The 26,620-nt window shown below is 38.5% G+C and overlaps 2 protein-coding genes across 8 annotated transcripts; one reads left to right on the top strand and one right to left on the bottom strand.

Moving 5' to 3' along the window:
• Positions 1-1,226: 1,226 nt before the first annotated feature.
• On the bottom strand, positions 1,227-22,442 carry USP16 (ubiquitin specific peptidase 16). Of its 4 annotated transcripts, none has more exons than XM_075033868.1 (18): positions 22,314-22,442; positions 20,234-20,339; positions 17,495-17,673; positions 16,742-16,845; positions 14,228-14,331; positions 12,153-12,331; positions 11,087-11,179; positions 10,273-10,403; positions 9,815-9,902; positions 8,846-8,924; positions 7,878-7,969; positions 6,847-6,903; positions 5,518-5,685; positions 4,233-4,905; positions 3,428-3,522; positions 2,121-2,207; positions 1,665-1,821; positions 1,227-1,557 (listed from the first exon to the last, which is right to left on the bottom strand). In XM_075033868.1, the coding sequence occupies exons 2-18, from the start codon at positions 20,298-20,300 to the stop codon at positions 1,433-1,435; spliced, it is 2,478 nt and encodes an 825-aa protein (XP_074889969.1). In that variant the 5' UTR covers positions 20,301-20,339; positions 22,314-22,442; the 3' UTR covers positions 1,227-1,432. The 4 variants fall into 4 exon arrangements, with proteins under 4 accessions (XP_074889969.1, XP_074889966.1, XP_074889967.1 ...); XM_075033865.1 differs by having other exon boundaries at positions 12,153-12,334; XM_075033866.1 differs by lacking the exon at positions 22,314-22,442 and adding an exon at positions 22,066-22,113 and having other exon boundaries at positions 12,153-12,334.
• RWDD2B (RWD domain containing 2B) lies at positions 22,195-26,568 on the top strand. Of its 4 annotated transcripts, none has more exons than XM_075033870.1 (5): positions 22,195-22,271; positions 22,954-23,172; positions 23,264-23,331; positions 24,059-24,424; positions 25,149-26,568. In XM_075033870.1, exons 2-5 carry the CDS (start codon positions 22,966-22,968, stop codon positions 25,384-25,386), a joined length of 879 nt encoding a protein of 292 aa, XP_074889971.1. In that variant the 5' UTR covers positions 22,195-22,271; positions 22,954-22,965; the 3' UTR covers positions 25,387-26,568. The 4 variants fall into 4 exon arrangements, with proteins under 4 accessions (XP_074889971.1, XP_074889972.1, XP_074889974.1 ...); XM_075033871.1 differs by lacking the exon at positions 22,195-22,271 and adding an exon at positions 22,465-22,551; XM_075033873.1 differs by lacking the exon at positions 22,195-22,271 and having other exon boundaries at positions 22,567-23,172; positions 24,059-24,135; positions 24,220-24,424.
• The last annotated feature ends 52 nt before the right edge of the window (positions 26,569-26,620 follow it).

The raw sequence follows: 26,620 nt of genomic DNA on the forward strand, positions 1-26,620 counted from the left end.
TAATTGTGCTCCTTACCCAATATCAAGTGTAAAAAGTCAAATGAATATTGAAGTAATTAAGTATGGCAGCAGGTCTGTAGTCTACATTCATTTTTGTTACATGCATCTATTTCATCCTCACCCTTCAAGAGTCTCCATGCTCTCAAAATGGCAGCCTGACACCAGTGAACTGCATCTCATTCTAATGGCCTTAAAAATAAACACCAAGCAGTGATAGCTAGCATGATGCAGAGTGCTGGAGTCTTTCAACTGAAGCCCCTGTTAAGATTCCTCTTGGAAAGTAAACAGCTTGTGTGTCTCAGAGTAGCTGGAAAGGAGAACTGCACTTGAAATTCAAGCCACTTCAATAATTAATCCTTTTATTACACTTGCCAGTGCTACTCTATTTCGCAGCCAAAAGGGAGTGGAAGGCTAAATCAAGTTGGGAACTATCTTATGCCTAAATAAGGCTGCCATACAACAGCTACACTAATGCTCACTTTATAGTCAGTTGCTGGTGTGGCTGAAAAATAAACTCAGCAAGTTTTCAGAAGGATTGGCATACTGATATAGTCAGCTGCACAAGTGCTACTGCTGATGACTGTAAGGAAGGGTAACAAGAACACATAAGACTGCCCATTTTCTTAGTAAGGTTGTTGTGAAAAATGCACTGAATGTAAGCAGCTGCTGCTGTAGCATGGAGGAGCCAAGATTTTATTTGTATGAAACACCATGTGAAGCCTAGCCTCTGGAGAGGAGAACTTGAAAGTTACAAGTCATTGTGGGACTCGTTTTCTTGCCCCTCTAGTGCAGAAAAAACTATGCTGGGGTGCCTGTAGTGAAAGGGAGAGCAAGCTGACTGCTCAGCCTTGCCAAAATACCCATGTAAGGCTCCCATGCAAAATTCCTAGAGAGTCTGCAGACTGAGGGCTCCTCTATTGGACATAAACCAACAGTGGAAAGAGAGCTGATGCTGAATTTGTCTCACCTCTAAGATGTGTAGGAAGAAACAGCTTCTTATGCTTGGAACCCTGTCCTAAAATACACATGGAACAGATGATAGCCAAGATAACTATAGTTCAAAATCAGAGCTGGTCCTTTTAGAGCAAAAGAGCTGCTAAGATGTGTAGCACTTGCAGGAAACTAAAAGTAGTGGTTGCTTGTCTGGGCCAACACGCAAATTACTCAAGAGAAGCTCAAAGCTGTAATTTTGAAAAAAAAACAAAAAACAACCCAACAAAAAAACAAACCAAAAAACCCCCAATCTTTTATTTAGTGAAAACACTGGAAAAAGTATAAGTTAACCATTTGTCAGTGTGTCTTAAGAAGCATAAAGTATATTCCTGCAGTTGTATACAGTAGCTCCAACATTTAACAACATAATTTGTGAGTCTTTGCTTTCTTTCAGACCACTTGAAGATGGCTGCACATAAAAGAAGGCTTCTCAGATGAGTTACAGCAGTCGCTCATAGAACAGGAGATAGGCTTGCGAGCTCAGCACTTTTGATGCAGACACAGCTTGTACATGGGTATCACTGATGTGGAACCACTGCCCGTTTACTGGTTCAGTTTCTAAAGCTGTGAAAAGAAGAATTTAGGAGTAAAAGTTATTACAAAGAACTGAAGCAATCAATCCTGTTACTGTTCTACAGTAAGAAATAACTTGTAAAATATTTCTTATTTACCTTGAGGAGATTGTCCTCGAAGGACAAGATCAGAGAGATGGTTGTTCATGCTTCTCATTTTAGCATAAGCAGTGTAGTGCCCAGACCTCATTGTTCCACTATGTTCAACAACTCCATAGAGAGAGTACAGTACTTCTGTATTCCCTTCAGCCACATTCTATAAAAGCAAAAATTTAGGTATTCAGGTATGGGGTTTTAAACAAGGCTAGAATGTAAACTCTTCGCTTTGCTTTGTTTGCTGATGAAAGGGAAGCTGGTCATTACAGATTCATGCAAGCACTACAGCTATGAACAGTGGAAGTACACTGACTCAACTACATGTTGCACTTGCGAGTTATCCTGTATTAGCACACAAAATAACTGAAGTTTGACAAGTGTTCTACAAAGATTCTGCTGAGCAGCTTAATTGTGAAAGCACATTAGACATAGGAAAGGAGAATCTGTTTTTCTACTTACTTTACATTTAGCTGTACAGAAAGGAGCCAAGTCTATCACTTCTGGAAACTTGATATGTCTGTTAACCTTCCGTAGATTAAAACCAGCCTTAAAGAGACAAAGTAGAGGAAAACCCCATAATGTTAAAATGTAGCATATTAAAAGCATGCTTAGTTACTGCATGTTTCAGGTTAAAGTTTCAACAATACAAAATTAGTTTTACATGACACAAAATTAGAAAAAAGCAACTCCCCCCCCTGCCCCCCTCCAATGCCCAAGGTTTTCCAGCATTACCTCCTTGCCCTCATGTGCAGCACTGGAGCACAAGTTAAGACAGCTCTTCAACTTGTTCTTATGGTAACTTAATGGTAGCAGAAGTGGAAAAAGAACCAGCTCTAATGTACTTATATAACTACAAGGATATCTCTTGCTTCTCAGATACTGTAATATGCCTGAGGATCTAATTTTATATCATCAGAACTGATGTTACTCCCCCCTTACTCAAATAATCTCCCAGTATCAAACTGGAAAAACAGAAGGAGATGATGACAAATGTTATTTTCTTAATCACGTTACTGTCTCTTGGAATAGGCTACACATTTCCATTTTCTCTGTGAAATTGTTTTTCATCTACTTAGAGCCACCTCCCTTATCTTTCAAGTATTTTGACAAAAATACAGAACAGCTTTAAATTTAGAAGAGGCAATACCGTCTCCCATCCCGATTCCTTTCCTCTTTCCTTCTTGAAAAGCTAAAGCCCTAAATTAAAATTTTTCCTACAACTTGGAAAAAAGGTAAGCCACTTTACTTTGGTGTCTATAAATAAGACTTAAGTTGCATTGCTTTCCATTCATCCCTTTCCCCACACCCACCCCCCCAGTAAGGCTTGGAATCCTCTCTTTTCCAATTCTACTGACCTATTTGTTACATTCATTTAGTAAGGGACCCTATTCTATCTGTACTGAAATGTAAGAGTCCACGAACTGCTGTAGTAGCAGGAAACAATGCCAAGATACTGCTGAATACACTAAGCGATAACAATAACGAGGGAATGTATAGCAAATAAGCTCAAGGAACAGTGTCTTCCAGATAACTAATGGAATATTCTTTCAGGAAAACACACTCCAACTCCTCAAAGACCACAAAACCCAACACTGTGCACCAATGCCTTCCAAACCTTGGGAAAAACAAAACAAAACAAAACAGGCTTACAGGAAATGAAAATATGCTAATGTTAGTTCTAAATTAAGCTAGTACTATGTGCATACATACATATTAAACTGATACTATATACATACACATTTTTGCAATATCGGCCTGGTACTTACCTGTTGAAACCTCTTTAAGTGAAGAGTTAAAATTGGAGGAGCAAGAGAGATTAACATCTGCTTTTTGGCATTAGTATAAACATACTTCTTTTCACCTGCAGAAAAGAGAAAACACCAATGATTAACATCTAAACAAATGTTACAGGACGAATTTCTTTAATTTGCACTATTTACACTGCTAGAATGTCATCTACTACAACTGAGAAACTGAACATTCCCCTTTGTAACATCACATTAAATGATGAACTGTACAACAGCTGCCATCTTGCAGATCCTGTATCACAAAAGTAACTGCTCACACCATGTCTCAGCAGTGTCAGCACAAGTAGTGCTAGTTCTCTACAACTCTCACAATCAGAAATTGCACGCAGCTTTTATTGGCCTTTTCAGCAAACACCAACATGATTTCCCTATGACAGTCATAGCAGAATTTTCACATCTGAGGAAAGAACAGAAGTCATCTGCTAAACAGCTACTCTCTACAATCATCCACATAATGAAATTTTAGACTGAAATGCCCTTTCCCTCCCTCCACACACAAACCCACTCATCTTTGCTCACTCTTCTTCTTCAGTCCTGCAGTATTTGTACCCAACCGTGTGAGCCTACTATGCTGCTCAGTTAAGAACTTACTTGTATTAATCTGCGTGAAAGAGGTTCTCACAACCTACCCACTGAATACTAGTTCAACTGATCCAAGTTAAAGTTATACAAATACCACTTTAGGGACATTCCCCCCCTTACCCACCCAAGCAGCAGATAGGGACATATTTAAAGTTTTCTTTTAAAAGGTAATTTGTCATACTTTTTATGTTCTTCTTTGGTCCATAATGTCTTTGTGTACATACATCACAGAGTAGTTTATTGGTCTCAGTAAGCTTTTCATTACGGGTAAATTGATACAAACAGTGATGGATTGAACCTTCTTCGAGGTTCAGACCTTCCCTGTTTGCAAGAGTACAAAATGCTGTTTCTGGATCTTCAGTTGATACTTCACATGTCTTGACAGGAAGAGTTTGAAGGTCATCTAAGGTACTTGTATCAGATTCATCATTGGCACCCAAGTGTAGTTCTGAAAAGTCAGTAGCAAGCTCTTCCTCATCTTTATTTTCATCATCCTCAACTTTCAAAGATAGGTTGTCAGGGCCATTGACAAACTTCATAGGAGAATCTAATCCTTCCATAGGGAGATCCATGAGAGTCTCACTTTCTACACACTCTTGTTCTGGCTTTCCTGTATTTTCATGCATGCTCTGAACTTCTGTACTACTTCCCTGTACCCTCAAGTCTTTTTGAGTTAAGCAGTGATCTCTGCCATCATTTGATGATTCCTCTTCTCTCTTCCTATCAGGAGCTTCAGAGTTAATTTCTGCCTCTGATTCTTGGTTATACTCGATGTCTTTTTCTGATTGTTCAGTTGCACAGATATCTGTTAAGCGAAGCACCTTTCCTTGAAGTTTTTGCTGGCGGCGCTGGCTCTGCAAATTGGAATACATAATATACAAAAATAGAAAAACCAGAGCAAGTTTACATGATATTTAGCAATTCTTACAATTACTTTATCAAAATTTTTGTAGCATGCCATAGATGCAAAGGGTGGGAGGGGGGAGCAAAATCTATGATTTGATGATCAGAGGTGATCACAATTCAACCAATACTGAGTTTATCCTCACTCAGATATAGTTCCCACTGCTCCTTGTAACACAGTATCTTCAAAATACAACTAACAATTTCCTTTGTATCCTCCTCATACTTTCTTATGTCCGTATTCTAAAGTTTTGCAAATATTCTTGCAATCAATGACTGGAGAACAGCTGCCTGATACAAATTAATACTACTTCAGACAGGCAACAAAAATTCCACATTCCTCTGGATATTATCTTATTCCTAGCACAGCAACTCTTAACAGAACATGTAACATCTTAATAGCAAAGACGCAGATAAAATAGGTCTTTTCAGTTGTGCATTTGAGTGAGGAGAAATTTTGAGCCGTCTCCTCCTTCATCTAAACCGAGGAAGCAGAAAGAATTTGTTTTACCAGAAGTTGCAAGCACTTCAGTAATAATAGTGAAATACTTAGCAAAACCAACCTTGGCTTGTTTTTTGGCCTGTTTCTTTGCTTTTTTCTGAAGGTGCTTACTTGTACCAGGGGGCTCATCTCTCTGCTTAAGATAACAGTCATTGTTTTTGTCCTCTTCATCTTCAGATTCCTTTTCTTTGTTTTTTTTAATGTTTCTCTCATTTGTGATTTTTACTTTCTGCAAAAAACAAAAAGCCACAAAACAACTACAGAAGTAGAGATGTTACTGTCCTGAGTAACAAAATAGTATTCCAGAGAAAACTGCAGGGATGAAACGTTATGTGAGTTTTCAGCTCAGGATATAACATTCTAGTAACTGTAACATACAACTAACTCATTTATGCCACCCTAAAGTTTACAAAAGAGGTGTCTCACTCCAGAGGGAGTCCACATGAAACAATCACTTGCAAAAAGAAACAGTATGAAAAAGGAAGACTATCAAGGGCCAAATTCTGAACCTGTAAAGGGGCAACATTACCTTTGGCTCTAACAGATGTAAATCTCATTAAATGCACTGAAGAGTAACATTTTACACAAGTGGAGACATTTTCAGTTGAACTGCCTGCCACAGAATTTGTTTGCTTCTGCTAAAATGAAATTTGTTTGCTGCAGGAGACACATGATCCCTTTGGCTGAGGGGTTTTCATTTCCATATTTACTCAATAGCTTTTGTGTGTGCAGTGCTATGTAACAAAACTGAAATATTACATATGCGGACTATCAATATGAAACACAAAGCAAATAAAGTATTTTGAGTGTCTAGGGATCGATCAAATAAATTAATATTGATCAAATAAGTATTCACACACTATCCTACCGTTTCTTAACTTTATTCAATAACCTGAATATTATGAGAAGTATTCTTGCACTCAATGCAGAAAAATGGATGAAAAAAGTAAAAAAAAAAATAATAAAGCATTCTAGCAACCACTAGACACCCATCACTGTCACGCAATTTAGTTCAGTTTTACAACAGTGAAGATGAATTGGGAAACATTGCTCTTTGCAACTCAGTCTTCTCCAGTAGTGAGACAACACTGGAACATACTAGATTATTCCCTAAGCCAATCTCTACATTGGAAACATTAACTGACAAAGCAGGAAGATCACCAACAGACTACCAGTAATTTTCCAGAGACAATTTATGAGCCACAACTTACAGGAATGACTCTCATGAAAATCTTATTCTCTATCTTTCTGGGCGAATTTATAATTTTAACTTTCAAAAGAGACATTTAGAAGGATGCATAAATCCATTCCCTAGTGATTATATAATAAAGGTGTTTTCATATAAGCAAACAAAAACTAAGCCAAAAAGCAAGCATGTACAATTTCTTACCTGATCATCTAGTACAGGAAGTGACAAATCAAGGAAAGACTCGTGGACCAAGGATACCTTTAAATGAATATTCAAGAGACCAATTTAATTTTCTTTGGAAGTGGCTGGCTTGCTATCAATAGGTTTATTTGTATGTAGCCTTGTTTGCATTCAGTGCATGCTTTCACTTGTTCATACAAACGTAAACTACAGATAATCTACCTTCACAAACAGCTATCCCTGACCAAAATCTAGCAGTCATATTACCACAGAAATAATTTACAAATTACAGTTTTCTAGTGGCCCAGAATGTGAGAACCCAACTTAGGGCCTATAAGATTGACATCTGCAATCAGTCAGGAGATTCATCTAGCCCACTCACTAATACCCTTAATTACTTCATTCTCAAGATGCATTATCCCAATAGTGCCTTCTTGCTTAACTATTCTCCTGGCAATCCCACGGTCATTGCAGTGTGGGAAAGGGAAAGTACTGCATCCAGTAATAGTTCCTGTTTTCTCTCAGGACTTAAACAACTGTCTGAAGCTAAAAAACAAGCACCAACTTTGTACAGGTGCCCTACAAACAAAACCAATTTCCTCAAGTTATATTTTCAGTGTAGCACATGGTCTGAATTTAAACTTGCTCTTCATCTTCTAACCTAATCATCTGATGAAAAAGGAAAGGACCCTCAGCAGCACACTGCTGGTAGCAGAACAATTCATTCACTCTACAATTTGTAGCACTGGAAGGTGTTTACTAGGAATCTGAGAGTGAATTCCTCTGGCAGAGGCAGCTTGCTGTTGCTGACCTCTTTTTCTGGAAGGCTTCTGAAAGGAACTGAAAGATTAACTTTATAACATACGGGAAGAAAGATTCCAGCCAAACCATGGCCCTCTTTGAGAAGTATACAGCCAGTCAACTCTTAGAAGTATATTAACTGAAGCAAACCTCTCCAGTTTCACTTATGTCTCCATATAGTTACTTTGGGGTTCTCCTGCAGATTACATAAAATTATACTCTAGGCTATTCAAAGCAGGTAGTTTACTTACAGTTCTGCATTCCTCACACATAATTGTACTGGTTAATTCTCCACCAAAGATTCGATCTACAACGCTTTGTATTCCCTTTTTCTTTTCATATTCTGAGAATTGACAAAGTATATAGTAAAGTTAATAATATTATATATAATATACTGGCAACCAATTTAGTTATGGCATACCAAATTAAAAAAAGAGAATACAGTATGCAAGATGTATGATGTAATGTGTTGGCCTGTTGTGGTTTCCTCAGGAAGTACAGCAAGATTCTTAAATTAAGATTTGTTTGTATATCAAAGGAATGGGGACAAAAACACATTTGCAGAAGACAGCTTGACTGAACCAACACCTTTACCTATTTTCTCAAATGCATTTCCCTATTTTCTCAGAAGTACTGCATCCAGTAAGAGTTCCTGTTTTCTCTCAGGACTTAAACAACTGTCTGAAGCTAAAAAACAAGCACCAACTTTTATAGATGGCCTACAAACAAAACCAATTTCCTCAAGTTATACTTTCAGTGTAGCACATGGTCTGAATTTAAACTTGTTCTTCATCTTCTAACCTAAGTCATGTTGAAAACTTTAAAAATTCTTTTGTTCACTGTTTGGGTTTTTTTATACCACTGTTAAGTAACAATGGACTATTAGGACTGAATAAATCATTACATTCATGTGCTAATATTTTAATTTCTTACATAATATTTGAATGATTAAACACTACCCGAACATATTTTAATGTATAATGTCTAGAGAATCAACCCCTTCTTTCACTGTTAAGAAGGAAATGCCACCAAGTTCAGTAAGACATTTAAATAAACAGACTAACCCATTGAGCCTTATATTCTAGATACACACATATTCAACAGATGGCATAAAGTTGTACACTTAAAACATGTATCTTTTAATTGATACTATTACTTTGTGTACTTCAATGAAACAGAAGATTTTAAATTATCACAACATCAGTAACATGTATTTTACCTTTAATTTTCTTTTTAAGTTCTTCTTCATTTTGTTTGTTAGAGTCAGTCATTGCCTTCAGTATTCCAACACTTACTTGCTGGAATTTTCAAAACAAATACACACTGTAAAATTTCCTAAACTAATTCAGTTAACTAGTTCATTTTACAAAATGTTTCAAATGGAGGAAAAAGTTTAATCTTCACCAATTAAGAGAATCAATACAAACAACACAAACACCTGTAGAGATACAAAGTAGTTCCTACGGATATTAAAAAAATAATCAACCAAGAAACAAGCTCGCAAATGTAATGTTGCAATTAGTATGTATGAAAAATCAGTCTAAGGATGAAATACTTCCCCAAATTAAAACTGGAAAAAAAAGAAGAAAAATGAAAAAAAGGAATTTCTGCAAGTGAACTTTCAGGCATTTCAGAAATTAAGACAAAACGACAATCTTTAGGGTGACTACACATACTCCAAACCCACTTTTTCTGTGGAAGTTTTGAACAAGTCAATCTATTTCTGAAGGACAACAGACATTTATATTCAAAGTGTTGAATTAACTGAAAACATTTAGAGCAAGCAAAATTGAATCCTTCTACTTAATTTTACTAGAAAAGCATAAAGAATTACCAGTACGCTGCTTTCCAAAAAGGCAGAAAATATTATTACCTTAGAAACCTAAACAATGTGTGCAATATATATAAGACACATAGGCCACAAACTTACTTCTCTCTTTGAACAGTTTTGTTAAATGAAAACAGTAATGCCTGTGGTTGCTTCTTCACAACCCCACTGCTTAGAGGCTGCCCAGTTTTATAGCTTTGTTGCTAATCTGCTTCAAGTGCGTGCTATGGGCAGCACAAACCACTCTACAGGGGTTGACTTATCTCAGAAAGAACGATCTTTCTCCCCTCAGCAGAGGAGAAAGTCTTGGTCTGGGGCATGTAGCAGAAAGGTATGTGCAACTATGAAATTAGCACTCACTTGGATTTCTTCTGCTCTCATTCCATCAAGTAAGTAACGAAGCAATTCATGACTGTCTTGCTGCTGATAACCTTTAAATCGTATTGCTCTGTTAAATGAGACAATAATTGTAAAGTATAACTGAACTTGGAGATAGACAAAGTAAAAACAATTCATACCAGACACAAAAACACAAAATCTCAAGCAAGTATGTATATAAAAGCAACAAGTCTCTAAGATGGTATTTTCTAAAAATATGAAGCTAGCTAATCAGAACGTCACTGAGTATCTTTAATTTTACCTCTATTAATTTATATTTTGCTCTTTATCCTCTTCTTTCAAAATTTGTTAAGTATTACACAAATTTTATATGCTGTGATGTGAGCTCAAGAAAAAAAAAGGGAGAAAACTGACCTTCTTTTTAAACAACTAAAACTTTTTTCATACTCACTATGACATGCAATTGTACAGATACTCACTTTTTACAAACCTGAGCAAAAAGTTCCTTAGGAGTGACTACCCCTTTTTTTGTCTCCTGCATTTCTGTCAGGAACTGATACATGGCTAATGTCAAAGGACCTGGTTGATCTAGTTTTATCAGCTGAGGTTCCTGTTTTAAACAAAAGCAACAAAGTTGTTTTGCCTTAATTTGGTGACAGACATTCTGGAGTAAGTTTTTCCTTATCTAAAACACTTCAGTTCTTGAAAACATTATTATAAAATACACAAAATTCCAAAATGGCAGTAAGTTAACCTGACAAAAACAATCAACACATGGTTTCTCATGAGATGATGCCAAAACATTGGGCTAAGAATCATTAATTATTTATTACTTAGTTGCAACTCTGCATTTCTTGCTTTTATTAGAAAAAAAAAATACAATTTCTTAAAATGCACAACCCTTCTTTCCCATCCAAATCCCTAACTATAATGACAGGTGCGTTATTTAAGTTAGTGCTGCAGACATGCTCTAGTTTCCTATTTTGCATTTAGACAAGTGAGACCATAGCAAAAGTTACACATTTTCATCCTTTAAATAACTTATTCATAATGTAAATACTCCTTTGATGACAACTAATAGTTAAGACTATTGAATCACTGCTCTTTTACTTTGAAAGAAAGACCTCTGTTGACTTCAGAAGTAGCTTTATGGTGAAGTTCCCACTGATTTTACATCTTAATCTTGTTAGTGTTTAGCTGAAACAGCTTTAAAATTCAGAGATGAATATTGCTAGTTTCTTTAACAGATTGGAAGGGCAGGGAGAAACTTTATGAAGGTCAAAGCATACATACCATGGATAACTCAGGTGATTCGATCTTAACTGTTGTGCCAGGCATTTTAGCTTCTTTAAGCAGCTCCCTCAAGACTGGAGTTTGTGATAAATTCTGTAGAACAGAAAAGAAAGAAAAAGATTGGTAACTGGGGAACAAGAAGAAGGGCAGGTGAGTTCCACTGGTCATGGAATTTGTAGCAACCAGACTAGCAGCAATTTATTTTTCCCAAACACAGAACTAGAATGGTAACTACCACTCTGGAAATTCTAACAGAGTTAACATTTAAAGGTGCATTCCATACAGCGAACATGACTTCCAAGCGTCCTCTCTATGTATTACTTTAGATTGCAGAAATCCTAAATGTACTATTCTACAGAGTGATCTTTTGGCAGTCTGTTTACTAGTGTCTGTTTCTAAAATCAAGCATATTTGCTTAGTTTAAAACATGTTAAAAAAAAAATGAAAATCAAAGTTTACTAAAACCTGCAAATACAGTAGGAATTTTGTTCGAGTAAAGCTTCGGTATCAAGAGCCAAAGAGCACAAGATTACATGCGAGTTTTAATACACATGAAAGAACAAGTTTATTCTATCCAAACACCTCTTAGCCAAGCAAGACACACAAGTTGGCAATGCAATATGCTCATCCTGTTAATAATTTACTTTTATTTGATTTCCTGTTGCTGACAGAGACATTTTTGTTTCAGTAAACACCCACAGTCTTTGGGTATTAATCTCTTATATTTCAAGAGGTCAGCAAGGGTGATGTGCCAGACTATTTCATTTTTTTTTACTAAATTAGGAAGTTGGCATGCTTAATCTACATCAGTGAAAGACACTGTCCCTCAAAGACAAGGCAGTTTGTTATATTTTCCCTTAGAGCATGTCTGAACCTGCAGCTCCATTTCTTCATATTTCTCTGGGCCAACACACTATTTTTAGAAAGAACCCATCATTCTTGGCAGATAAAAATAACATTCTAATTGGGTCATTGTAAAATACTGGGGGCGGGGTTTTTGTGGAGTCGTTTGTTGGGGTTTTTTGTTACTCAAAGTTTTTTTTAAGAGCAGCAATAACTACCATACCTGCATCACTGCATTAAAGAAACATGTATTCCCCAAGTTACTAAGTCCTTTCACAGTCACTTCCGAGTTAGTACTTGGATGAGAATTCTCTTCTTTAAGTGAGACTTCCTTTTCTTGCTCATTTTTGCTGTCTTTCTCTACTTTTTTATTTTCAAATTCTTTGTTCTCTTCTTGTTTTTCTACTGAAATGATAAAAAAATACACATATTAACCCAGTAACAGGAAATGGGATAGGAAAGTTATTATAGGCAGCAGTAATCTACAATGTTTAAAACTTAAACATATGATAATTAGTTCTGTAATTGTATAAATGTAACACTACCAGTTTAGGTTCTTAAACTGTCCAGGTAACAGGAGTTAAAAAATAAACAAAACAAACCACCACCACCAACAAAATAATCAAGAAACCCCTGAAATGCCATTTCAGATCAGCACACAAGTTAAACATGCCAATTGGCCCACAAGCCATTCATGCTAACAACCTCTGAAACTCTGCATGTGTTATCTGAAATTTCATTCCTGTTGCAAAATCACCTATGTTAGGACTTTATACAACAAGAGGGCATCTGAGATAATATCCCTTTTGACATGGCACTATTGTCTGAAGTGAAATGCATAGGCCTCCCACTGTCAAAGCATTCTCATGTTCATTTCATGAACCTAAACAGATGAAACTGGAAGGTTTATATTCTTCAAGACACATTAAAGACATCTTCCCCAAAATTACTTTGGTGTATAGCTCAAACTTTCGATGACCTGTTTAATAAAACTGTAAGGGAATTCCAGGTAATTTTCAGAATAACACCCACACTGGTTAACACCAACACTGGTTCTGCCAGTTTGGCAGTCTACTATTGATTAGATTTCTGATAAAGAGGGCTGTGAGCCAAGGTTAACTTTAGAATAAAGTAACACCAGCTCAGAGGAAGCAAGGAAAACAGACAACACAATCTTTGCAGGTGGACAAGAAACAGATGGATGGACAACAGATGGAACACCTGAAACAGAAAACCGCACCCAGGTATTCATCTGTTTTCCAGTTCAAACCTGAGAAGAAGATTTTGGCAACCAGTATGAAATTCAAATATCGGATGTAGAGAAACTACATATCTGGGAAAGACTAACCAAAACCACTCAAAGATGCTGGTTCCTGTGGGAAAACCTCAGCTGCTTCCTGAACAAATATTCAGAGACAGGCCCTTGGCATTGCTGGATGGTTATGATCTATTTCCCAAGGAGGCTATGATTTCACCCAGGTGTAGGATGGTGTTGGCATTTTTTATAGCTATGAGTTACAGCATTTATTTTGATATGCAAATTATTCCAAGTTTTCCAGTCGAAATGCCTTGTATAAAAACAGTTTTGCCATTGTGGAAACAGGGGGGTTTGCTGGGTTTGTTTCCTTTTAAACAACCATGTTTTGCAGATAGACTGCAGGCTGAACACGCTATTTTAGAGAGTTCTGAATGCACTGCAACTACCTATACTAAATATACAGACCCAGCAGACAAATCTTCTTGTATACTCCTTCCATTAGGAAATGTGCTGCAACAGCTGGAGACTTAGTCATTCCAGCTGATACATTGACAAATACCTACAAAAATACTTTAAAAAAAAAAAAATCAATCAAATGATCCTTAAGCAGTGACAATTCTCCTTCAGACCAAGACAGACTGAGCAATACCGATGACTAAACACAGCACTTCTAAGTACTGAAAGTCAATTCCTTACTCACAGAACAACTGAAAGTCACATTTAAAAAAAACCAGTCACATTAAAATTGTATTTTTTTTCCCTCTTATTTCTGTATTTCTGGTCTGTAAAAGTTTAGAGGACACTGAGCAAAATCCTGGTCCAATTAGGTCCATGGGCTAGGACATTACTTCTGCTATCAGAATTCTGACAAAGGGGAGGGGAAAAAAAAAAAAAAAAAAAAGGGAGGAAATCAGCTTTTTACTTTACCATTAGGTGCTCCAAAAGTTAAATCTAATTTAGTGTGCCTTCTAAATTTACAGTACTGTCTCCTAAATTTAAAGGATTTTCTGTATTATGGTATGTATACTATAATTACTTACCTGTACATGATGAGTCAATACAAACTTGTTTTCTAACATAATCCACAATCTGGCCCAATCGGGTTGAAGTGCTATATGGAACTTCATTATCGCATATGTAGCACCTGCCTCCGCCCCCCCCCCCCCCCAAAGAAAAACAATTAATTTTTTTCCTATTGTTTAAAAATCCTAAACTATTTGCTTGTTTGATGCAATTCATTACACAAAGTTACAAAACTACAAGTCTTATTTTAAGATTTAGAAGCCTTAAAGAAGAGTTCAATCTATTCCTGATAAAGAAAAGAAGAAGTTTAAAAATTATCTTTACTAAATGATTTGGGTGAATGGAGGTTGCAATTTACAAATATAAATCAGACTCTTAAAAGATGTGCTTAGAAATCTTGTTGCAGGAAAAATAAATGCAGGAAAAATTTACCAAAATCAAGAAACTAAGATATAAGGCCCTAAAGAAAATTACTTACAAATGTTATGGCATGGGAAAATATTCTGAGAATTCTAGCCAAGCAAGTACTTCATTATATTTAAATTGGATAAGAAATAAATCAGTGTCCTCCATTAATCCTGCACACTTTTACTTGCTCTTCTGCTGCTGATAGAAACATATTTGTTTCTTTATGAGCAAAGAAGCATGTGGTTAGGCCACTAATCTCTTTTAAACAAAATTGTGAGAGAAGCTGCAGTGATAAGGGCTCAAGTAAGAGTAAAATTCTGCCAGAACACATACAACTGAAGGAGAGTTCTATGTACTGATTTTGTAGTTCTGCCCAATCAGCTCTTTGAAGAGGTAACAAAAGGTATTGAAGAGAATACTTCTGCATTTTGAAACACACCAATTACAGCTCTTAGGCACAAATGCATTTAGCAGATTTCACAGTTACCGTAAGTCAGGCTCTATTTTCTGATATGAAAAGAAGCAGAAGCCTGTAGCAAAGTGCTTCCTTAAATTTCCAGCATCCCTGGAATTAGCTGCAATTTTCACATTTCTTCATGTCTCATTAAAAGAATTGGCTTGACTTTTGGATCCCTAAGTATGTATTTTTTGTCTGTCTGGTTAATTATAAAAATAGTCATTCTCACTCCTGGAATAACAAACGAGTTACTTCTATGGGCCATTTTAACATCATAACCTTTCATCCCTCAAAAATTTTGTAGGTAACCTTCAAGAAATCAAGGGATTAGAAAAAGTTTTTCAGCAATGGCTGTTTGACTAGTGGGGGAAAAACGTTAAGTATATCCAACTGCTATGTCATACCAGTACTGAAAATGCATACAATAGCACTTGTTGTAAACCCAAACCAGCAGAACTTAATGAATTACTAGAACTCTCCTCTTTCTCCAAGTTCAAAATGTTTCTTTCAACTGTTTACAGGTACTATTCAATTTCAACCACTTATGCATGCACACCATAGAGAGATTTATTCATACATTCATAGCATTAATAAATTCTGATCAAACCTGCTTTTGCTTTTATGTACTAGGCCCACTGTGAAATACAGTTCTTGACTGTAGGTTTGATTTGTAACAATAATTTATACCCAATATATCAATCTCTGAATAATTTCTTGTGCAAGTTTGTACAACCAAGAGATTCCAGAAGGAAACAAAACATCTTGCTTAGAGAATGTCCTCTTATTCTCAAGTACTTAGATTTAAAAGTTATTTAAGTTTTAGAACAGAAAAAGTAAAGCACTCACTTCAAAACCGTAATTTTAACACAAATTTAAATTCACAAAAAGAAGTTTACTACTTCATTAGTAATACATGTTATTAATAATGTCCATTTCCATTCTAGAGTTCAATAAAAATACTGATCATTACACATAAAAGTGCTAAATATGGCCAAATAAAGAGATAATGTTATATTATTTGTCATTATGTTCATTTTATAAGTTTAAAAAAGGTTACTAAGAAAAATTAAAACTCTAAGTCAGGCACAGTATTTCTGTAGAACACAGTTTAGAAAATTAAGGTTCTTCCTTATATAGTAATGCACTATTCCTTTTAAGAGAAGGAAATACAACCAGGGAGATGGAATTTGTATTGATTGATCCAGTAGCATCTTGTAATTCTACAGCTGTGCTTCTTAACTATACCTATAGTTTTAAGAAGCCATATTTATTGAGAAAATAAAAATAATTAAATTTGTCACTGTGTGCGCATCAGAAAGGAGCTTCTCCTAAGGCTGAAAATTAAGATTTAGAGCTACATATCAACATTAGTTTCCATGTGTCAGTATTGTGACCAAGCAAAAGCAGTAAAATATGAAGTCAACAGCATTTGCTAGTTGGTCAACTTCAACTTCAATTATGAAAAGTTTCTAGTTACGAATATTACAAGAAAGTAATACTTATTCAGCAAATCTCAGCAAAGACTGCTGGGATTTTTGTGTGTGGAAATGCGTCATATACATCTAGAGATAAATCCTAGAATTCACAGAGAAAAGAAAACACAAATTACATCCCAGCCTCTGTTGCCCTCTAGCTCTATCTTATAACTGTTGCCTGACAAACTCACCACACGCTCCAGTTGTCCAAACTGAGAACCAAACAATGGGGATCTGATCTTGGCGTTGCATAATGCTTTAAAGCGTGCTGTTCTTGAGAATTTCTGCCACAGCCCTATAAAGTTGATAACCAGAAGGGTCACAAAATCCAGTTGACTATCAATGAAACATACATAAAGTCAGAGTATAAACAAAGTATTAAAATGAAAACTGTTTAATTATGTTAACTAAGTAGGATAAACAGATGGGTCGCTATTTCAAGACACTTATTTCTGCAGAGAGAAAGGTAACTTACTGTGTGCAGAATAACCATAAAGTTGCTCAGGGACTGAACATCTAATTTACAAATTCCAGTTTGAACAGCTTGAAGAACGAAACAGAACAAAAACCTCTTCACCATGCAGAGTTCTAAGTTTAATAAACTAACGTGACCGTAAGACCTTTCTGTAAAAATCATGAATTAGGAACATTAACAGAAATTTTTATTTTCTTAGCAAAATAATTTGGACTTTCTAGGAGAGTAAGTCCTCAAGATTGTGTTTTAGCCTTAAGTATGCTAAATGCCTTTGTGCCAAGCTTCTAAGTACTTCATCTGCAATTCAGAGCAGACATTTTTTAATCACACTAAAATACACAAAATCATTTATGTAGCACCACCTTTAAAATAAAAAAGTGATAAGAGTTTAATTAGAAGCTCTCTTGTTCCACTATATTATGAGGCACTGAAAGATATTGAGACAAATTAACAACAAAACAAGAGATACCCTGTGGCCACATTTTAGACATAACCATATTGAAGGGCTTTCATCAGTCTCCTCCTCAGATTTCTCTTGTGTCTTATTGTCTGCCTTGCAGTCCTGACAAACACGCCATTCCACGTTCAGCAGTGCCTTTTTCAGATGACCTTGTTCCAGTCCTTTACGAATATGCTTGCACACAGGTGCTACAAAATAAAAAGCACAAGAAGGATATAGGTATCATAACAAATGCAGATGTCTCTAGGCTTCAGAGACACAGGCAGCAATCCAGAAGCTAGGATAGCCTTTCTAGAGTCAAAGAAACATTGACAATTTAGCACATATATCAGAAAGAAACCCTTTGTTACCCCCATTCACAATCCAGGGATATTGTTGCTGCATCCTTAATTACTGCATTACTAAAAAAAAAGAAAAAAAACAACAAAAAACCCCAAAGTATCACTCAAATCTACATCTAGTCAGAGGAGTTGACAAAACCTTTGGATACAAACCTACCTACTGTGCCAGGCTGTGGGCTTCTATTATTGTGGCGTTACGATTCCCACACCTCCCAGGGAGCAGCCACAGCCCACTGCCACGGTTCCCAGTCACCAAGGCAGCACCTGGCTGGCCTATAAAAGTGGAGATTATGGAGGTTACGCTTCCAGCTGAGCTGCCTCAGTGAAAGTATGCAGCAGACTATGATAAAAACGAATGGCAGAGTCATCCTACCTATACCGTTATCACTTTGCACTACAATACTACACCCTACTTGGAGCTGCACCTTCTGGGCCTGGTGTGAACTCTTATCTATTTAACCAAACTCTGCTAAGAATTGTTACACGGAGAACAGGCATCTGTTGCTATGAGCTACTATCAGGAGTTTGTCTTATTTCTTTTTTAATTTTTAAGTTTGTTGGTTACACCAACACTTGAGCAAAGAGAAGCTGCCTCTAAGCTTAAGTCATGTGCAGAGAAATTGCGATTGACAGACAACGCATACGCAAACTGATTCAAGTTCTTCCAAATAAAAAATGAGGAACATAATTTTTTTTTTTAACTGTGTAGGTTTCCAAGACATTTATCATCAGCAGCCTACAGTTCTTCACTATTTGCAGTTACAAACATCTAAATTTGCAAATACAGGGTCAAATATCTGACAGTACAAAGAATTACCTCAAAAGTCAAAAAGCACAGAGTAAACAAACCCATGCTAAAAGAAGAACACTGTATGTACTTAATATGTTAAAAAAAAAAATTATATTTTTGTGAAACTACTATTGAGAAGAATTATATAGTTGTTTACATAATTCAACTGCCTTAAGTCCTTTGCTACAGAGATATTTTTACTGCTCAGATAGCATAACAGCTCTGAATTTGTCTTTGCTGAGGACCCTATTGCTAGATTACAGCCTCAAGATAGCAAACTTTTCTTGGAATGAGCTGAAACCGGTCAAAAGTTTTGTACCTACAGTTCTGTTTCTGTCCAAGATTATAGGATTTTACCACAGTACAAATGCTAGCGAAGGAGAGCCAAATACGGCTATTTTGATGCATTATTTCAGCCTTTTTAAAAAACATAAGCTTCATCTACAACTTCAAAACTGGTTTTTAAATAAACTTTTTGTATATTGGTTGCTTCTATACAGTGGAATTATTCACTATGATCAGTCTTAGTTTACATCTGTGGCTTTACAGGACTTTGTCAGGGTAAGCTAGCCTATTTTAAGCCACAGAAGTGTGATGCCATCAGCAATTTCACCATAACTGATTTTTTTTGCTGGAGAAAGATGAGGAACAGTCATAGCAGATATTGATCTTGACTCCAGAAAAATCCAAACAAAACCCCTAAAAGCAGCTAAAAAGCCATAGGAGACAGAAGCTACCACAAGACCAGGATAAGCAGGAAACCAAAGTAGAATAGAATTGGATTTAAGATAAAGAGGCCATCACACTGAGCCTCTCGGCTAAAACTGTAAGTGCTCTTTCTTCCAGCTAAATTAGCATGGCTCAACTTGTTTCCCCACTCAGGATCAACAAAAAAGATGGGAAAGACAGAATCTGTGACCTGGTAGACAAGGTGGTAGAAGAGAATGCTATGCAGCACAAGGAAACACAAGAGCTAGAATAACCAGGGTAAACAAGATAACAAAATTTCAATACAGGGGTGAGATCCAGCTAGAATGATAACACTAACAATTTGGGATTTTCTCTAAAGGAATCGAAGGCAAGGAAGAAAAAGAGGTTTTAAGGGAAAAGCACTATGACTAGAGAGCTGAGGTGTCCAGGGCTGGTATCAAGTTAGTTGCTAGTGTAAAGACAAATGGTTTCACAGAAATATTTTAATCACAATCTTTTTTGCTGGAGTGAGAACCTTCTGCAACAAAATCTGCATTAGGAAAATGCTACTTAAACTTATCATGACAAGCTTAGCAGCTGACTCTACTAACCCTTCCTATTCTGAGGAATTTTATATGATTCAACATGATCTGTGTACCAGTAAAGAACTGTGTGTCTGAGTTTCCTGAAAACCAGAAAATAATCCTGGTTTTCAAGACAGGATTATTATTTTCTAGCATACTTAGAAAAGTAGCAACATTAATATTTCTTGGTAGACTTCAGTTTCAATTATACAAACACACACTTTGTAAATGAGACTTCAAAGTCAGTGACTAGTGTAAAGGCCTTCTAACATTAATGAATTTTCAAGGCCTCTGTGAGGTTAAAACAAACATTAGGACCACAGACTTCTCTGAGGACACATACCTACATACTCCATATCCAGAGTCTCATCAGACTGTGCAGTTTTGCCTTTGATGCGTTTCTTTCCCATATTTGTAGTCTGTTAATTTTTCTTACATGCAACAGTGACCTAGCAAAGAGAAACAGTAAATTAGAAAGTAGGTTTTGGTTTTACTTCTTCATTGCTAAACAATGAATTATTTCCATGGCCGAGATGTCCCTTGAGATGAATTAACTTGTTTTAATTTGACATTTTCAAAAGAAAATAAATTAATTATACATTAACATGAAACAATTGTAACTGTTGTAAAGGCAAGATCACAGTGTGAATTATAAAAACCAAATGATCTAAAATCTTAAATCAAAAGCGTTGCACAAAAGAACAAGGTGCGAAACTGAAGTATCAAAAATCCTATAAAACTTTAGGACTTGTACTAACTAGTAACACAGAGATTTTTTGGAAAAAGAATTGTCTCTGTCCCATTTAAATCTTCAAGTTTTTTGCAATTACAGTTTTTCAGTTTTCCTTACTGCAAATTCTTTGTATCTTTGATGAAGTCTGACACATGCAAATATGCTAATATATTGGAAAAAATACAGACAATGGGAGTTCCGATTTTTCAGTTTCTTCACTGGGGGAGATTTATCATCAACTTCCCAAAATACCAAGCAAATAATTCAGATAGGGTCTGATATTTGGTATGCCTGTAAACCCTTCTAGACAAGGGTGATCTACCACTACAGAGTCCTAAACCACGTGCTTGCCTTCAGAAAGTTGGCTACTGCACATATGGTAGGACATTTTTAGCTTCTAGCCTGTAGCCCCTGTAAGGCCCTGTGCCTTATTGCACAAAAGATCAGGTAAAGTAAAAAAATTGACATATGCTGTACAACGAAAACGTGCAAGCTGAAAGGGTTCAAAATCAAGTCTCTGCAGTCTTACGCAGTCTTTGCAGACTGGCCTAACCCTGCTGTCCATCCTCCGCACAAACATGTTAGCACAGTGCTAAACCTGACGTGTAACATTCGTCCTTTCAAAACCATTTCTCAGCTCGTCCTCAGCAGCACACCAGCCACAGAGAACAGCTGCCCACTTGCAGCTGTCACAGCCAAAAAACCTTTTTGTATGAAAAACCTTTTTGAAGCATGCTTTTAGGACAGATTACCCAGTCGTTAAATGACAGGTAGGCAGCCACTTCATTAAGAGTGGAATTACCAACTTCTGCAACTTAGCATTCAATCTGTTCACAAAAAGAAATGACGGTTCATCCAACAAACTCCCTCCACAGCGCATTTTTCCACAAAAAGCTACAATATTTTATGAACAACTCTAAACTGTTAAAATCCTTATTAAAGTGACTTTGCTCCTGCCAGGAAAGCAGGGCAGCACGAACACACGTAGCTGTTAATTTAACCCACGCTGTGTCTGGACAGACTTGTCTGACAGGCTCTTCACCAGCCTTTTTCACGGAACGGCCCACGCGAGGAAACGCGCTGCAGAGCCCAACAGCTAAAGCAATGAAACAACCGTTGTATTTACTTTTTTTTTTTTAAAGTAAGAAAGAGCCGTCCGCAAACGGCCGAGAGCGCACCTGCGTCCCACGGAGACCCGGGAAAAATGCCCGCACGGGCACGCCTGCGAAACCACCGGGGCGCGGCGGGCGCCCGCCCCAGACAGCCGGCCGGGCCCCAGAGGCTCCGCCGGACACCCGTGGCCGGCGGGGAGCCGACGCTCCCTGTCCCGAGGGCAGCGGCAGGGAGCAGGTGCGCCCCGGGGCTCGGCACAGCCCGGCCGGGCGCTCGGCTCGGCGCGTCTCGCCCCCCGGCCGCCCCCCGCCCCGGGCCGCCCCACTCACCCCGTCCCGCGCCGCCCACGTGCTCCCCGGCCCCGCCGCCGCGCACCCCGCCCCGCCTGCTTCCGATTGGCCCGCGCCCGCCTCCCGCGCCTTCACTGACAGGCGCCGCAGGCAATAGGGAAAGCCGAGCCGTCCCGGCCGGAACGGAGGCTGCGGAGCGCCGGAGGAGCGAGTCCCGGGGTGGGGGAAGGAGGACGGCCGCGGCGGTAGGAGCGCGACGACAGCACCGGGGTGCTTCCGTCCCTCACCTGCCGCTGCCGCGGGGCGCACAGCTCGGCGGCGCATGGCTCCGTTCTCGGAGCAGCCCGGCAACTTCACCTCATCCCCCGGCGGCTGGGCGACGGCCCGCGGCTGCCATCCGCGCTTCCGGCGCGGTGCATTGTGGGGCCGTGAGGGCACGGCGGAGGGGAAGGGCGCTGAGGGGCACGGGCACGGGGACGTGTCGGCGCAGGCGCGGGGACCTGGCGCCTCCCCGCTCCGCCCCCGGTGAGGGGAGGGGGAGCTGCCTCCGGCCGGGGCCGGGGTCCGGGCCCTACGGGTGAGCGGAGGCTCCCCACGGGTGAGCGGAGGCTGCCCGGGCGCGCCGACGTCCACCTCCGCGGCCGCAAGAGCAGCAGAGGTCGGCCGCGCTCCGGGTGTGCGGCCCCGTGAGAGAGAACTTGGTTTGGTGACCCACCGCCAGCCGCATCCCGTCCCGCCTCAGGTCCATGGGAACCTCGTGGGCTGTCACAGAGTACCTTCGTGCTCCCAACTGCCCGACGAATACCAGTTCGGTTTTGATGGGCTTGGTTAACAAGGAGGGACTCGTGTGAGTTCCGTGGGGGTGGTTAATGAACTTTGTCCCATATTCAAGCCCTGTTTTTCTTCCCTGATTTCCTCTTTGCTTAGGGAACAACAGAAATGAGTAACCGAGAAGAAGCTGAGATACAACTTTCAGAACTAGATTTACTCTCTAGCATGTTTCCTTATGAGGAAGAGTTTGTTGTCACTGACCAGCTGGCTGTAGCAGAACTGAAACACTATGCTGAAAACGAGTCTGCAGAGATGCCATCTTCAAAAGTTCAGTTTGTACTGAATGTAAAGCCAGAGGTCACCAATGCCTCTATGGTATCATAAACACCTTTCTAATTTTTTTTATTCTTATTTTTGTGGGATTTTAGGGCTTACTCGAACTGAACATTTGCTCATTTGTTTTTAGGTGGAATTCTCTATGGCCTGTGCTTTACCATTCAAGTATCCAACTGTTCTACCAGAAATTACTGTGAGGTATGGCATTAAAAGTACAGCTAATAAAAACATTTAGAAGCTATGGTGTACTACATAAATACTGTTATAATAGGAAAAAGCAGTCCTTTTTTGATAGTTTACTGTCAAATTAAGCCAGATGGACAACAGTGTTGAAGAAAAACAAATCTGCAAGGTTATGATTTCTCTGGTGTCTTCAGCAAATAAGTGAGAAAAATGGGAAAAGTGTGGAGGCGTGCCATCTTCTGTACAGAGGGGTTACATGTAGATACTGTTCATAGATCTGATGCTCAAGAAGGGAGACTGTTGTCCGTTTTGACAAGGCTTAACACTAAGTAAAGGAGTGAAAAGTTACTCAATGGTCTTATTCTTCCCTTGTCAAAATGCTGTTACTCCCAGGCTTCTGTTATTTTTTATTGGAACATTTCTGTTTAAAGAAGTAGCCTTGAGTATTACAGGAAATTAGTTCAGCCACCATACTTACTTTTCAAATACCTTTTCCTTGATTTTGATTTACAAATTGGTAGTGCTATATGTGAACTCAAGAGTTAGCACACCAATTAAATGCTAATTAAGAGCTTTTTCTAGCTAATATCTAGCTAATAATTAATTGACTTAAATATCAATAGCAAGTGCCTACCATCTAAATATGGCCTGATTTTTTCGGCAGCTTGAAGTAAAACTGTTTGAAAGACATGCTAAATCGTAAGCATATTACAACTGCATTTGTATTTTTCTTTTTTTTTAGGTCATCGGCATTAAGCCGCTCTCAGCAGATTCACCTGAACTCTGATCTAAAAATGTATTTGATGCAAAACTGCAGTGGTGAGCCTTGCATGTTGAGTGCAAGGGAATGGGTTAAAGACCATGCAGCTGCTTACATTGACAAAGAGCGTTTGTCTTCCTCAGTGACAACATCGAATGCCATGCAGTCAGAAGACAACATGTTCACTCGATTGTGGATCTATAGTCACCACATTTACAACAAGCAAAAAAGAAAGAATATTATTGACTGGGCCAAGGAGCTCGCTCTGTCAGGGTTTTGCATGCCAGGGAAACCAGGTGTTGTTTGTGTAGAAGGTCTACAAAGTAGCTGCGAAGAGTTCTGGTCAAGGTTAGTTTTTCTTTGTGCTTAAATGCCTTTAATAGTTAGACTATTATATTTTTCATGTTGTGTATGTGGCCAGAAGGTGGGAAATCCAACCACATTCCAACCTGTAAAGGTCTGTGAAGTATTCGTGTTCATCATAATGTATTTACAACTCTGAATATCCACTGTACTGTTGGTTGCAGCAAAGCTACTAGTACTGCATGGTGCATGTTTATTTCTGTTTTATCTTCCTCTGTCTTTCACTAGTATAGCAATGGACTGCAGTACCCCAGTTGTGTTATATATGTATGCTGTTATATTGCTTTACATTCATGTTTTATTCTGCTCCCATCATTTAAACTTCTGCGTGGTGCAGACAAAATGAACATTGTCATTTGGTTATAACAGCTAAGAGAGTACGAGAATATGAGAATTCTTAGCACAGGCAAGGCAGAAGTGAGCACTGAAATTGAAACCATCTTCATGAAAATTCATCTTCATGAATTACTTCATGAGGAATAAGGTTAAGGTTTTTGTTGGATCCTCAGGAGATACAAAGAAACAAGCTCCTGCTTATGGTAGTGTTTGCACGTGAGCTGTGTTTCTATGACCAGCTAGGGAACCATTATCTGTCAAGATATATGTACAAATGGAATTTATTGACTTCTGTGATAATAGCTATTTCATAGTATTTTCTCAAACAGTCTTTATTTTATAGATAGATTCATATTTCTCTATTTGCTTTCAGAGTAAGAAGATTAACGTGGAAAAGAATTCTCATTCGGCACAGAGAAGATGTTTCTTTGGAAGGTGGAGGACATGCTGAGATTCAGAAACAAAGAAAGTTCTCCACTTTGGAAGAAAAATGTTTTGATGCACATGGTGCCAGAGGAAATCATATGGATTTGGGGCAGTTATATCATTTTTTAGAAGAAAAAGGATGTGCTGACATTTTTCAAATGTACTTTGGGGTTGAAGGGCATTGAAGGGATTGAGGATCACCACAGGTCCAAGTGCCTTCATTTGTAAGTTAATCCTTGTTACAGATCCTTAGCTGTTCTGCAGCAGTTGATTGGAGAGGGAATTAATAATTTGGGATTTCTATGATGAATCCAGTTTTCAATGAAAACAATTATCCAGTGAAATCCTGAATAATGAAAATGACTAAATGAATGCTTTATTACGCTTTCCGGTTTTAAGGACATGTAGGGCATCTACCTAATTAATTACAATGAGAGCAAATATGTTTGATAACCTACCGGGCAGTTAGAGAATTATAGATGAATGAATAGATGGAATTATTGTGAATGAATGTGTGAATAAGAAGAGACAAAAATGAAGAGTGAATATCTCAGGAGAGGAAATGTGATGTTTACATTATTTGTTACTGTTTACATACATTACATGAAGACTTTTTTGTAACAGTCTTTTCTTCTACTTTCTACCTGAAAGTATATTAAGCGCTGAGATTAATGTTTTATTTAGAAAAAAATAAAAAGGGAGGGAGCAAGTTCACAAAAGCCTTCTTCGCGCAGACAGGATGAGCTAGGATGCCTACTCTGAGGCGTAAGAATTTTCCGCAGGTAGAAGCGTGTATGCAGGTAAGAGAGATACTGTGGTGGCTCCACCACATCTGTGGCTGAGGAGTCTAGTCTGTTTACTCATGTAAAAGCAGAAGCTTAGCAAGGATTGGGCTTCCTCACAGTGCACTCCAAACCGGTAGAACAATCCTCATCCCGCTGAGTTCGCAAGTTGGCAGTCTGCTAATCTAAGGTGCGTTACGCTGCGTATGCTTTTGAGTCCGGTTTCAACAAATTTGTATCGACGAATGCTAGTTTGTTTTTTTGCTTAGGGGTTCGGTATGTAAACGGCCACACATGTCATAAAAAGCAGACTTCGGTTGCTTCTGATGTTGGTTAAGTGTTTTTGTGTAGATCCGGTGAAGCTCCTGTCTCTGGGGGGACTCGGACACCCTTTGCAGCGATGGCATTCCACAACCGCAGATGTGTCCCTGCCCGCAGCCCCACCGCACCGGGACTCCTCGTCCGAGCGCAGCAGTACCGCGGCGTAACGAAGGGCCCAAGGCGGACGCTTCCCGTCTCCGCGCTGTAAGCTCTGGTGACGGGTACCCAGCTCAAGGCTCCTTCAGCCAGAATTACACCGACGTTATGTTTCACCACAAGGCGCTGGCGATTACTTAACCCGCTTGCGCTCTTCCTC

This window comes from Buteo buteo, chromosome 8 (assembly GCF_964188355.1).
Source record: "Buteo buteo chromosome 8, bButBut1.hap1.1, whole genome shotgun sequence".
NCBI classification, from domain to species: domain Eukaryota; kingdom Metazoa; phylum Chordata; class Aves; order Accipitriformes; family Accipitridae; genus Buteo; species Buteo buteo.